This window comes from Thunnus maccoyii, chromosome 7 (assembly GCF_910596095.1).
Source record: "Thunnus maccoyii chromosome 7, fThuMac1.1, whole genome shotgun sequence".
NCBI lineage: Eukaryota > Metazoa > Chordata > Actinopteri > Scombriformes > Scombridae > Thunnus > Thunnus maccoyii.
In genome coordinates, this window is record NC_056539.1 from 10233343 (window position 1) to 10247720 (window position 14378).

The 14378-nt window shown below is 40.9% G+C and overlaps 1 protein-coding gene across 11 annotated transcripts in view; it reads right to left on the reverse strand.

Moving 5' to 3' along the window:
• Positions 1-4536: 4536 nt before the first annotated feature.
• ralgps2 (Ral GEF with PH domain and SH3 binding motif 2) overlaps positions 4537-14378 on the reverse strand; it is an 81249-nt gene continuing 71407 nt past the window's right edge. For 10 of the 11 annotated variants that reach the window (XM_042416035.1, XM_042416034.1, XM_042416031.1 and 7 more), the window contains 8 exons: positions 14147-14298; positions 14015-14069; positions 13328-13405; positions 12241-12346; positions 11241-11333; positions 10201-10306; positions 8582-8673; positions 4537-8482 (listed from right to left, as the gene is read on the reverse strand). In XM_042416035.1, the coding sequence (XP_042271969.1) occupies positions 8453-8482; positions 8582-8673; positions 10201-10306; positions 11241-11333; positions 12241-12346; positions 13328-13405; positions 14015-14069; positions 14147-14298 (712 nt within the window). In that variant the 3' untranslated portion in view covers positions 4537-8452. The remainder of the gene's footprint in view (positions 8483-8581; positions 8674-10200; positions 10307-11240; positions 11334-12240; positions 12347-13327; positions 13406-14014; positions 14070-14146; positions 14299-14378) is intronic. The other variant, XM_042416033.1, reaches the window with a different exon arrangement.

Below are 14378 nucleotides of genomic sequence, written 5' to 3' on the forward strand. Positions count from 1 at the left end.
GCAGCATTGGGCTGCGAGCATTAAATGTATTACAATGTTAAAGGACCGGTGTGTAAGATTCAGGGGGCTGTGATGGCAGAAATGGAATATAATCAATCATCAATATGTTTTGAATTAGTGTACAATCACCTGAAAATAAGAATAGTTGTGTTTTCGTTCCCTTACAACGAGCCCTTTATATCTACATCATGGATGTATTATAAGAGCTGGATACTGGACCGAAAGTGGCGCCCATTCAGTAGAACTGCTCGGCTGGTGTATATCATGGATGTATAATAACAGCTGGATAGGGCTCCGCCACTCAGCCCTCCATTTTTCCCAGTGGTCACTTGTGGTATTGCAGCAAAAAATACCCCTGCGACCCTAAAAGCATTTTCTCCATAGACCACCATTGTAAAAGAGACATCTGTAAAACTGACAGGACACCTTGAACTGCAAATAATGTCAATTATGACTCTTTCTGTTATGAACTTTTGATCCATGGAGGTTAAACTTTCCTTGAGCCAAGAAAAGCGATTTAAAAATCTGTGACATCATCACAATGTAAAGTCTATGGCCTAGGTGAGAACTCGCGGGTGAGGCCAGTGGGGGAAGCACTAATGCGCATATTCAGCGGTCCGCACAATGCAGAAGCAAACCTCAAAGCTAGAAACTTTTTTTGGCGTATGCACCAGCTGAGCAATTCATATAGGACTGAATGGGCGCCATTTTTAGTCCGGTATCCAGCTCGTATAATACATTCATGGTGCATATGCCAGAAAAGTTTCTAACTCCAGGGTTTGCTTTCACATTGTGCGGCTCACTGAATATGTGCAGTGGTGTTTCTCCCGCTGGCCCCGCCCACTGAGTTCCTGCTTGGCCCATAGACTTTACATTGTGATGACGTCATAAGATTTTTAAATCGCTTTTCTCAGCTTGAGGAAATATGAAACCTCCATGGATCAAAATTTCAATATACAAAGAGTCATAATCGACCTTATTTGAAGTTCCAGGTGTTCTGTCAACAGTTTTACAGACGTCTCTTTTATAATGGTGGTCTATGGGGAAAATGCTTTTTGGGTCACAGGGGGATTTTTTGCTGCAATACCACAAGTGACCACTGAGGAAAATTGGCGGCAAGTCTGAGCGGGGGAGCCCTATCCAGCTGTTATAATACATCCATTATCTACATCAGGAACAGGTCCTCTTCCACAGGTGCATGTTTCTACAGTAGCCCAGAATTTTTCACAAGTTTCGCAGCCACTGTAGGCTCTCCTATATGCTTGGAAGAGAAGGGGGATGGGTATTCAGTTAGTTGCAATCTGCAGCTTCACCGCTAGATGCCACTAAATCCTACATACTGGTCCTTTAAACTAGAACACTATAGTAGAGGAACTAAGGCCCCTAAAAGTTGAGATACCCCTACCCAAGGAAGAATGAAGCACAACCATATTTTTTCATAACTTTAAAATGTGTAGTCTTTGAAATGGATGGCTGCATAAAAATATTTACTGCACAATTAGTTTATCTGGTTGATGTTTGGGTCCTCCCAAAAACCAAAAATATTGAAAATTTTCTAGTACCACCCAATATTTTGGACTTGTGACTTCTGTCCACTTGAAGACTGATTCTTACAATTGTCTCTTTTTTCACTTAATATTAGGGGTTTAACAAAAAAATTGTTAAAGATCCACTCCAGACATGTTTTAAGACATATAAAAATACTCTGCTTTGAATAATAATTTATCTTATGTTTTTTTTCCACAAAAAAGTTCAATTAACTAGTTAGAAATTCTTAAAATCACATCTACTCCTTCTCCCTCATTAAAAATTCAGAATCTATGAATATGTAAATATTTTTCATTTAAAAAGTTTAAAGATCCCCTCCAGACATGTTTTAAGATTTATGTAAAATAATCTACTTTGAATAATAATTTATGTCTGATATTGTTTTTCCACAAAAAAGTTGAATTATCCTGTTAAAACTCCTTCTCCCTCATTTGAAAAAAAAAAAAAAAAAAAAAAGTCTATGAATATGCAAGTGGCGGCGGCTATGGCTCAGGAGGTAGAGCGGGTCGTCAACTAATCAGAAGATCGGTGGATCGATTCCCGGCTCCTCCAGTCTGCATGTCAAACTGTGCTTGGGCAAGATACTGAGCCCCAAATTGCTCATGAAAGCTGTCCCATCAGTGTGTGCGTGTTTGTGTGAATGATTATAAACTCTTCTTGATGAGCAGGCACCTTGCATGGCAGCCCCTGCCATTCAAGGTGTGAGTGTGTGTGTGATGGGTGAATGTCGGCATGCAGTGTAAAAGTGCTTTGAGTGGTCAGAAGACTAGAAAGGCACTATATAAATGCATCCCATTTATTTAATCTCAGAAGTTTAACTACTGGACACAAGATGTCTCCTACTTAACTGTAAAGTCAATTCTCACTGCTTGTGCACCAGGGGCATCAAGTTTCCGCATCACACTTGAATATTGTACCAAGACTGGTTTCATAGCTAGTTGTGATGTCACAAATCCTGCTCGTAGGCCCAACATTTAACTTAGATCTTCAATGAGCACAGAGAAACTTTCCGCTTTCTGCAGATGAATGTGAAAACAGTCTTCTTGTGTCAAACTCTGCACATATATCATTCTGCACAGTGAAGCTCAAACATCCAACTGTAGGAACAAGAAGAAAAACACATTTTTGAGTGTAGGGGGACATTAAATGAAAAGCTTTATTTCCTTTTTGCAAAACAGTTTAGGGCAGATTTTTGTTTTTTGTCCAAGAATCTCACTCTATTATTGAGGATGCCAATGTTTTGAGGCCTCAGTGGGGTAATCATATGTGGCTCTCACACAGCTCTGAATGCTCAGCTGGTGTTGTTAGCTTAAAAGACAGATTCAGTGGATACATTTTACATACAGATGTGATCCAGGTGGGCATTTTGTCTGTCAAGTGATTAAGTACAATGACGCTGCTTTTATTTGTGCTGATACTTATAGGTACAACAGCAAACTGGAAAATTATCATCTTTTGTCTTCTATAGATAATAATTTTACAAGCTGGTTAGATAAATACACAAATGCCACTTTATTTTCAGGAGGGGATTTTAACATCATCCTAGATAAAATAAATGACAAATAGCCACCTGGAGAGCTGAATATATCTAGCTCCACCTTAAAAATATTTATGGATAAATTTACCCTTGCACATATTTGGAGAGTGAAGTTCTCCACTGACAAAATGTTCACATAGAGCAATAAAATAGGTTCTAGTCAATCTAGATTAGATTTTTGGTTAATATCTGATGGGTTCAACACAGACTGTGTGGATGTTGAAAAAAGACTGATTCTTCCTTTTCAGATCTTTTCAGCCATTAAGAGATCTCTTTAAATGCATTTTCAATGTATGCAATGGGGGTCAAAATCCACAATTGTCCTTCCATGCAAAAATGTTTTCAAGTTTATCTGAAGCCAATATGAAGCTTCTGCTGCCCAAATTAGTCAAATCAAGTCAACATCTTTCAAAGTTAGTCTTTTTAGTGCCAAAGTCCCTTGTTTTTTTTTTTTTATACTATCCTTCCACTGCAACTGAACAGGAAAACACTGTCAATGAAGACACAAAGAGGGTTGTTTTGTTTTTTTACACTAAAAAGACTAACTCAGTAAGATATCCACTTTATTTGATTAACTCAGACTGCTGAAGCTTCATATTATCTTCAGATAAACTTTTAAATACATTTTTGCTCAAAATGAGGACTGTGGATTTTGTCCCCCATCATGATGATTACAGTGAGCAAAACCTGCTTCAATGTTCGTTTGGCCACCTGACTGTTATTTTAAGAAAGACTTGAAAAACTGTGAACCTGAAACTGTTAATGGAAAATATACTCAAACAAAGACAAAGCAGTTGGGTCTTTATATTGAAAACAATAACAAAGTGCTGTAGACACCTTGATCGAAAAATACGAACTTACAAAATAAGTAATTTTTTCCTTCTCTAACTTCCCTTACCGCCAATAGACCCACAGTTGTTCATTTTGTTGGTAATCCAACATCTGCACTGTGATGGATGTGATTGTAACTGAAGACTAATGGAGTAATGCTTCATTAAGAAAAATTATCAACTGAAAAAATAACCCAACACATGTACCGTAATTAGAGTAAATGTAAATTGTTCCTTAGCTGATTTAATAAATCTAGATTTTTGGATAATATTTTGGAAATATTGTAAAGAAGCCAAACTAATGAGGAAATTAAACTCAATGAAACTCTCAAGCAGATCCTTTCAGTCAATTTTCAACAGTAGCTCTTAAAGGCATTGTTACTGCTCTGTAAGAACTCAAATAGGCTCTACAGCAGCTTGAAAAACGCTGGAACTGATTGTCAGTATTAAAAACTGTCAAAAATTGTAGTACCTGTGCACATCCAATAAACATCAAACAAGTGCTGGACCAAAGAAACAATGTAAAAAAGAAAGATGAAAGTCCGCACACTGCACTGTTTAAATGCAGTTCAACACACACACACAACCCTTCAACAGACCAATGAGCATGAAACGAATGTGTGGAGTAAAAAAGGGCAGAGTGTTTATTGGTTCTCAGTCTTCACACCAGGCAGCGCATCACTCAGCAGTGAGGTCACGGCGCTCGCCACAGTCATGACATGGGCAGACAGAGACAGACACACACACACAGAGCCAGGTAAAGGGTGAAGGTTAAAAGGTCATTTATACATCACCCTCGCCACCTTCAATGATCTGAACTAAGGTTGTTGATGTCCTTGGTAAACAGTGAACGATGCCTGTCCAGCACGCAGGAGGCAGGGTTCACAGTGGTTCCACTTCCTCTGGTGGAAACATTCATTTCAACATTTTTCATGACTGTAAAAAAAAAAAAAAGGAACGGCAGATTCACTCAAAACACTTAATACAGGGCGAATTGTACATTTGTAGACAGTATGGTCAATTTAAAGGAATTAACATGAACGAATTTTCAAGCATGACATCAAGTTTCTTCATAATGACCAAAAATGATCCCAAAGGAGGAGACATTTGAATTCTCCACCTTCATTCCAAAACAGTATCCTCCAACAATCACGGAGTCATTACGTTAGTTATGATTGGCCTTAAAACCCCAAAAAATGATTAAAGAGACCACAAAACATCCTAAAGTGAAACATGTGTTTCCATTATCTTGACCATACACTGTACAGAAATGATAATAATAATAAAAAAAAAAAACATGTAAACTCAGGTTACAGCGAGGGAAACCTCACAAAAAGCGCTTGACATAATTTGGGTATTTATTGAGAGAAAGACTGATAAACCGAAATAAATTCAAATCAACCTCTCTAGTCTGGTTCAGTACAAAACAGGGAACTCAGACATACACATCAATTACATATCTTTTTTTTTTTTTTTTTATCTTTCTAGGTTAACATCAAATAAAGTAAACAGAAAGAGGGGAAATGATGTTGACTCCTGGGGTTACTGAGACAGCATCAATTCTTTAACTGCATAAACTTTAAATGGTGCTAATTCTCTTGTTGATATACCACATTGTAACTGACAGCAGGTTAAACTTGTCTGATTACGCCAGTGAAGAGACACCAACCAGCATCTGTAGATACACACAGGTAAACAGTCTCTCAACCGAACTCTGTCTCACCCATTTCATTCACAGTCCTTTTCATCTGCTGCCAACCATCAGTATTCAAACACCAGTAATGATCAGCCTCTTTAGTGCTTCAGCTCTGGGATTCTGTCATTTCATACAGTCTCTGCTTTACCTTGCAGAGAAAGCTCTTTCAATTTTGCATTTTCACCAGCCCTTAATGGACACAGTGCAATTTCTACCTCCTATCTGCTCACGAGTCCTCCTCTCTTTTACACTTCAGCATCCAATACATCACAAGCCAGCGTGGAGTCATAGCACGAGCTGGCAGTCAGCCACACAGACGATTAGGTAGCCGGTTACCTCACTGCTCAGCAGCGACGGCAGCCTCAAGGGATTGCCCATCTGGCTTGAATTACAATGTTTAAAAAAATAGAGAAGTATGCACAGAGCACACGCATACTTGAGTAACTGCCGCATTATGCCTGTCTTTGGCTTCCTCATTCATTCTTCCACAGGTTAATCCACTACCATCTCTCCTTTAGGAAAGGTAATATACAAAGAGCTGGACATCTCTTAATGGGCACTAAATTGACTACATTTGTAATGTTTGACCTAAATTGACTTACAAAGTTTCATTTCTGCATATTATGTGGAGGACAGTTTTAATGCATCAGTGGATGGATGCCTTCAGCAGGACAGCACAGTGCACAGTCCGCATCTTTGACTAGATATAAGCCTGAGAGTGGGGGCTCGACATTGTCAGGGTGGAGGTTCAGGCCTGTGACCAACTGTGTCTGTGAAGCACATTAGTGAGGATCCACCGCTGAGAGTATATGGATATGTTCCCCTTTCCATCACCCTTTATCGACAGCCTGGAACAACTGTAACTCTGAACTTAATATACCCCACATATGTTTCCTAAAGTAGATACAGTACATGTGGAGGAGTGAAGGGATTGTGACGTAGGGCAAAAAGATTATGTAAACATACAATGTAAACAGCTGTTTCAAAAAGGGAGAAAGAGAATTTGATGAATATTACGGACGAAATGCGCCCCCATCATTGTCATCACCACAGTCCTGATCATGTTAGTTCATTTGCTCCCGACAAAAACAAACAGCAACCGTCTAATTCATGGCACACCGAAACATCTGCGATGCACACTGGAAACTGTAAATCCCACTGAAACACGTCAGTACCTACATCTGATTCAGCCTGCGCTTCATTGTGACAGTAACATCACTTGGCACTAATCATAACCAAGGTGCTTATGCTATTCCAAATCAGATACAATAGGATAGGGCCTAAAATTGGGTTGTGCTGGATCCTGGTTAATAGAATAAGGGGTCAAATAAAATCCACATGTACATAAAATATTCAAAATAACTGGAGGAAAAACAAAAATGTAACATTCAAATGTAACAGACAAAACTACAGTGACGTGCGATCATCTACTACATGGTAATACTGTGAACTGCACCATCCCTCCCAAAAAAAAAAGGAAAAAAAACAAAAAAACAACTAACAACACAAAACAATATCAACAAACAAGATTTAAAATAGACTCTGTATGGCTCCAGGTAGCTTTGAATGTCTGCTCCAGACCAGAGGCTCTGACCATATTAAGCAACAAGAAGAAGAGGAGATAAAATCTTGTATTCTCATTGCTCTCCCTTCTCTTTCGGACTCTTTCACAGTTTCAAGTCTGTAGTGTTTAGTGTGTGTGTGAGTCTGGTGAACCAAGCATCAGTTTTCTAAGCTGATGGCAGCCAACGGAGAGCAACCAGCACTGGAGAAATACAGGTTTGTAAAAGGAGTAACGATATACTCTTTGTCTACCCAACCGTGAACACGTCTTAGCTTAGATTCTGGGATTATCGTACCTATGTGGAACACAGACAATATTCCTGTAATTTAAGCAAATACCTCACCCTCCCACCCCCCCACCCTCGCCCTATGCAGTTTATATAAACACGCACACATACATACAGAACACTTAGCGAGTATATGACAGAAAAAGGGGGGGGGGGGGACTAAGTTCTGTAATAAAAACTGGACACATTCAGGAAGTGTGGGAATTGCTTCTGCTGGAATCGATTGCGAATCAGAGCCCTTATGTTTACAACAATGCAATCAAACAGGCCTGTGTGTGTGAGAGTGTGAGTGCGTGGTTCATGTAAATCATCCCGTGACTCCAAGCCAACTCAAGTGAATGAAGAGACCAACGATATCTGTGTTGAAAGTGTGAACCGTATAAGTACAAAAAAGTGTGTTTCAAACCCTCCAAAGTCCAATGGGTTAGTCCGATGTGAGTGTGCGTGTTGTGATTGAAAGACTTTGTGGGTCCAGCTGATTAAAAAAGCCGGAAATCTTGCATTCGAGCATGGCGGGGGCACAAATAAAAATAGTTAACCCCTTAAAAAACGAACAAACAAACAAAAAAAACAACAACAGAGAGGGTTATTTATGTCCATCCAGGGACAGTCAGTGTGAGAGAGGAGAGGAGAAGTCAAATGGCTCCACTGAAGTGCTGAAACACTCGCAGTAAAAACAAAAACATAGAGAGCAAATGGGAGACAAGAGCAGTGGTGCAGGTCCTTGTTCAGTAGTCAACACATCCATCCATCCATCCATCCAAACACACATACACATACAAACACACACAGGGTACTCTAGTTAAGGCAGTGGTGGCAGGTGAGGCTGCAGTGAGGCCAGGGCTAGAATCGGAGAATCGGCGGTCAGGGCTCATGGCAGTGAAAGCTCCCACTACTGAGTCAATACTCCTCCTCCTCCTCCTCATCCTCCTCATCTGTTTCCTCATCCCTCTCTCCTTCTGTCGATCTCGTGCATCTTCCTCAGTATCAGTCACTCGAATGACATCAGATTGGCTGGCACCTGAGGGGAAAGAGGAACATGAGTAAAATGCGAGTATTATCCAGTATTTGGTGTGTGCGTGTGTGTGTGTGTGTGTGTGTGTGTGTGATGGCACCGTACCTGTTGTCTATTGCTCTGACAGGCAGCACTCAGATGTTTGAACCAGAGCAAAGCGTTCATTCTGTTCCCAGCTTGGTACTTGTAGGTGTTACCTAGGCAACGGAGACAAACAGTGTGAGACGCCAAGGCTCTCGTTTTCCATCTGCATTCTCGACACTCTGGAAAGATGGCTGAAGCCTCACTTGACTTTGGCCAGCCCAGTGAAATAAAAACAAAGTTACGGTGGAAAGGTTCAAGACAGAGACAGCGGGTTTGTGTGCGCGTGTGTGTGCATGTTTGTGCGTGTGTGTGCACGTGTGTGCGCATTAACAAGAAGAATGCCAGATATGACTAGTACGCAGGCCACATGCTTAAACCGACAGCAAGACTACCGCTCAGTCAGATGGACACAATGTGAATGTGTGTGTTTGTATGTGTGTTTTAACATGTGCAGGTGATGCCAACATTCAAACCAAACTCCACTAACACAGTTCACCTTTTCACTGTATCCGTTTTCAGAGACATGACTGCTTGCTTGTGTTGTCAGTTCCTCTTTGCATTTCCTTGGCAATGGCAGAGTATGAGTGTGTGTGTGTCTCTCAACATTAGGGCTGGGCGGTTAATCGAATTTGATTTTCAATTACAATTTTGGCCTCAAACGATTATGAAAACAAGAAAATTGAGATAAATTGATTATTGTGCTGCATTCCATTTCGCAATGATGCTCTGGTTTTGTCTTGTGTTATAAATCCAGCACATTGTGCATCTTAGCAGCCAGACAGCACAGTGAGAGACAGACAGGCGGAGTGGAGCTCTTCCTCACAGCAAGAATGTTTCTGCATTTAGCAAACAATTAAATTCAGGCACATTTTTTGGTGGAGAGTGACTTATTCAAACATCTTCAGGCTACTTTGTTTTAGTTTCAGTCAGACTTTGGATGCTATTATTTTAGATACAAGGACGCTTCGCCCTGTGAAATGATCCCTCCTTTCATCCAGATGCTCAGCGCTGTGCTTTTTCTGTCTTCAGTATTTTAATTGTGCACATGCTTACTTGTAAAAAGCTTATGAGAAACCTGGTTACGTGTATACATGGCAGAGAAATCAGTGTTCTCCAGGGAGTAAAATCTACCTGAAGAAACCAGGTTTCTCTCATCACATACTCTGATTACTCTGATTACAGAAAGCAGGTTTCTCGTTCATATGACAGATATCAGATTTCTGGAGAAAACCGACTGTAACCTGGTTACAAGTGCATGTAAACACACTGCAGGATAATACAAGTCAATGATTTCTGTCAGACCTCTTGCTTCTCAAAGCACTATGATGAATGATCATTTTAGTACTGATCACTCTCCACACAACATGCATCTTAACAATCATTACAATAATATAATCTCAATTGTTTTGGTCTAATTTATTTTTATTTATTACTTTTTATATTATTTATTTAAATATACTGTATATATATTTATATTATATATTATTTATTTATCTCTTTTTTTACATTCATTTTTAAATTTGTTTTTCAGTTGAATTATATTTAATTTTCAAGTTTTTTTTTTTTTTAAATGCAAAGATTACTATTGAACAAAATAATCATGATTATGATTTTTTCCATAAACGAGCAGCCCTACTCACCATGCTCAGAGTCAGTCAACAAGAAGACATCAGGATGCTCCGGATCATCAGCCATCATGGCCATCAGACCCACCACACACACGCTCTTACTGGACGTTGACTTGAACTGGGAAGAGGACAAATGGGAACGGCATTAACTTTATTTTTCTGAGTACTGTTGTGTCTAGGAGGTGGAAGAGAAAAGTTAACGCTGGCTTTGTGTGTGTATGTGTGTTTGTGTGTGTGTGTAACCTCTCAGTCTTGCCTGTGAGTCTACATGTGGACTCCACAAGGTTCTCATTAGCCTGTGAGTGACACACAGGTCTGCAGTGATGTCATTGTTCTCATTATTCAGTGAGTGCTACCATCTGTTTGTCCCCCCACTGTGCCAGGCCCTGTCCAGCCCCACCACACACACACACACACACACACACACACACACCGCATCTCACGTCCACTCATTCACTGTTTTTATTCCAGTTCTCATTGTCCCTCCTGCCTTCTTTCTCCATCTCTCCTCCTCCCTCCCCTACGCTCTCCTCTGAGCTTCTGTACAGTTTCAGTAAACGTTCCTGTCAAATGGATACAGTCCAAGTACTGAGACACACACACAAACACACATCCATCCTGCTCCACTTGTTGTTAATTTATGCCAAAACTAGATTAAAAATGGAGATTGATCTCATCTGCATTCTTGTCATCATTTCCTTTCTCCTGTGTACACCAAGTAAAAAACACATGAAGAACCACTATGCAGAAGTGTTTCGCCTTGAGCTCATTTTGTAAATAAACTTTATGAGAGTGACTAAGTAATGGCTATCAGATGTCAACACTAATTTCTTTATAAAACTGAGGTTGATTAGGGATAATTTGGTCCATTTGCGCCCTCACTTCTAACAAAAAGTGCAGATCAGATGGCGGAGGACTTTCAGATGTCTCAGTGCATCTTATCCTCTCTGCACCTGAGCTCCTATGGTATTGTCCTAACCTGCCTAAACAAACTAAAATAGTACAATTGTTAAACAGAGGGGGATGACGGACTGTGTGTCTGTGTGACTTACATGTTTTCTCTCAGTGGCCTTCAGGGACTTGGCAGGGTAGTAGTAAAGCTGAGTTCCGCAGAGAGCCACCCAGTATTTGGTCCAAGATGCCACCTGGAGGCACAAAGGTGAAATCCAGTCACAAACTCCACTTCGGCCTGATAGAGGGACTACAATATAGTAGTCCGGAGCTATTAGGTCATTTTAAAGAGTAAATCCAGGGATGATTTTTGTGGTTTTATTTATGTCTGGATCTGTGCTTACTTCAAAACCCTCAACTGGGACAGATAAAGAGGCAAGATTAGAAATGCAGAGACAGAGAGTTGAATGACAGAGAGGGGGACTAAATGTCTTTACTTGTCTGTGCTTGTTTGGATGACTGAAGAGCATTTTTATCAGCTGGACACAAAAGTCACTATTGAGCAATTTGAACACTAATACAAGGAAAACAATGAGGATTAGGATGGATGAAAATCATGTTTAAGAAAAAAGGGACATAAAGTAAGTAAAGCTGCTAATTAATACTTTGGGTGTGGAGAATATTATCTGTCCACACAATCTGGACATGAGACTACATGGGCAGATTTGGAAAAAATTTGAGAGCTTGTTACATCATCAAAGATGCTTGTAAATCACACGCACTACCTATGACAGTTTTAAGTTATTTCAACTACATAAAGAGCTCCAGATTTGTTTCCATCCAAAATAGAATAGGATAATCTCCGAGCCAATATAAAATGGCTTAAGAGGCACCAGGAAAACAAAGGCGGTGAAAAAGAAATGCATGCACGGTCACGGAGGGAGAAAATTAAAATGAGTATAAGGAACGGAAACAGACAGAAATAGAGATGTTCTGAAGGTTAAGGAGTCTCTGAGGCGCTATCTGTGCTGTGCACGAAGCATTTATTGCCCATCTGCTCTAGAACTCCTGTACAGAGTACATGTAGGTGTATGTGTGTGAACAGCGATGCACGTGTTTAGTTATGCATGTGAGTGTGTGTGTGTGTGTGTGGGTTCTCACTGTTGGTTTCTTGCCCTCCTTGAGTACAGTCTTCCGTCTCAACACCCCCTGGACTGTGACTGCCCCGGGATACAAGTGAACTGCAAGCTCCTCTGACTCGGCTGAACTACAACAGGACAAAAACAAACATTACGAGCTATATAAACAAACACGTGCACAAGAAAACATGCATGTTCTCATGCACACGCACATACCAGATGAAATTAGAGATGAGCTAGTAGTAAAGGCAGACGCAATCTGCAAAGCTACCTTAAACGCTGCTTGATGAATTAGTAAGCATTTTAAAACTAATCCTATTTCTGTCTTGCTTTCACAGAAGTGAATTTCACGGGTATAAATCTTTGCACTGCTATCTGAAGAGAGGAGAGCAGAGACGGGCAAGGTGGTGTGCAGATTGTGTCTGTCTGGAGGATCAGAGCAGGAAGCCCAGTGCAGGAGCCCAGTGCAGCCTGGTGGAAAGAGAGAGACCAAGAGAGAAAAGAGACCCATCCCTAACCGCAAGGGACGCTTGATATGCAACGGCCATGAGAATTGGCTTTAATAATCCCGAAGAGTCTGTTCCTCTCGACTTTAGGAATGAGGATGTAACAGTTTGTTTCCAGCAACACATGGAGCTCAGTGCGACTGTGGAAACTCATTTTTAACTCCAAGTTGCAAAATATCTTGGAAACCTACCACAAGAAGAATTCTAGGTTGACTAGAAGCTCAATATGTGTGTGTGTGTGTGTGTGTGTGTGCGCGCGCACGCACCCGCAAGTCAGACATGCAAGAAATTCAAGAAAGCAAAAGGCAGATTACAGACTGATAGTATGCTATAAAAGATAGAGAATCATAACCCCATATCACAACAGATCCTTTCCCCTACACCTGATTGTGATTTCACCCCAAAACACACACACACACACACACACACACACACACTCACACACACACACACACACACGTTTCCCATCACAAGATTATCCCAGCATTACACACACTCTAAGCACCGGCATACAGCGGCCCCTGGCAGGGACTGAGAGGCATGAAGTGAGGATAAGAGAGGGTTTGGTTCAGGTCAGGTTTGCTCCGGTCGGGATGTGTATACCTGCTGGGCCTCAGGACTCCTCTGTAGGGGATGCGGGACACACGGGTCACTGGGCCCAGAGAGTGATAGAACCGAGTCCTGTTCAGAATAGGATAAGATATGACAGGATAGGGGGCACGGAACACTGTTAAGGCTGTGCTGGCGGGTTTTTGTTGCTGTTTTTTTCCTCTTCAATTTGCATGAGTTAGGGCTGGATGGAGGAGTGGTCGTCTGGTTAGAAGAGTTATTGATGGATTATTTAAGCGTTTAAAGAAATGGTTATTTGGAAAGGAGGTTAAGATGATTTTTAGGCCAGTTGAATTTTGAGCTTTTGAGTTTTTATTTCAGAACTGGTGAGTGTGGCACCAGACACTTGTTGGCACAGTGGGACTACTGGTTAGGGGATTTAAATGTTAAGCACTTAATACATTCCAGGCTGCCAGAGAGAAGCGTCTTTATATCTGTGCTGAAGTCTGAGAACAGTAGTGGAGGGATGAGGCATGACGGCCTTGGCTGCAAGGCTAAAAGCAAGGCGTGCGTGTGTGTGTGTGTGCGTGCGTGAGTTTTAATGGCGCATCATTTTGCATAGCTGTGTCTTGAGGCTGGAGCTTTGAAAATTGTACAATCACATCAGGAATGGGAATAATTTTTGATTCTGCACATGGATGTGATGAAAAAGCACTGCCGTCTTGGATGTTTTAGCCTTACCTCTCAAAAGCCGGCCAAGACACCTCTTCACTGAGCTCAGAGCCTTCACTGCTCCCTGTGTACAAAAATGTTCGTGTCACTGAAAATACAAACTGTGCAACGTGTTACATAGTGTACATGTGTATTTCTTACCAAGTGAAATACCACTGGACAAAGTTGAGCTCTCTGCATGTCCTCTGGTGGGACTGTGGCTCTCCATCACGCTATCGTCCAACAGATGGCGAGAACCAGCGTTGGGAAACGTAGCGCTTTTAAACTCTACTGTATTCATCTTGTGGATAAAACTATGTAAACACAGCAGAGAGATAAAGAGAGAGAAACAGAGAGGTGTCAGTATCTTTACTTTAAACCATTTGGTGTGTTT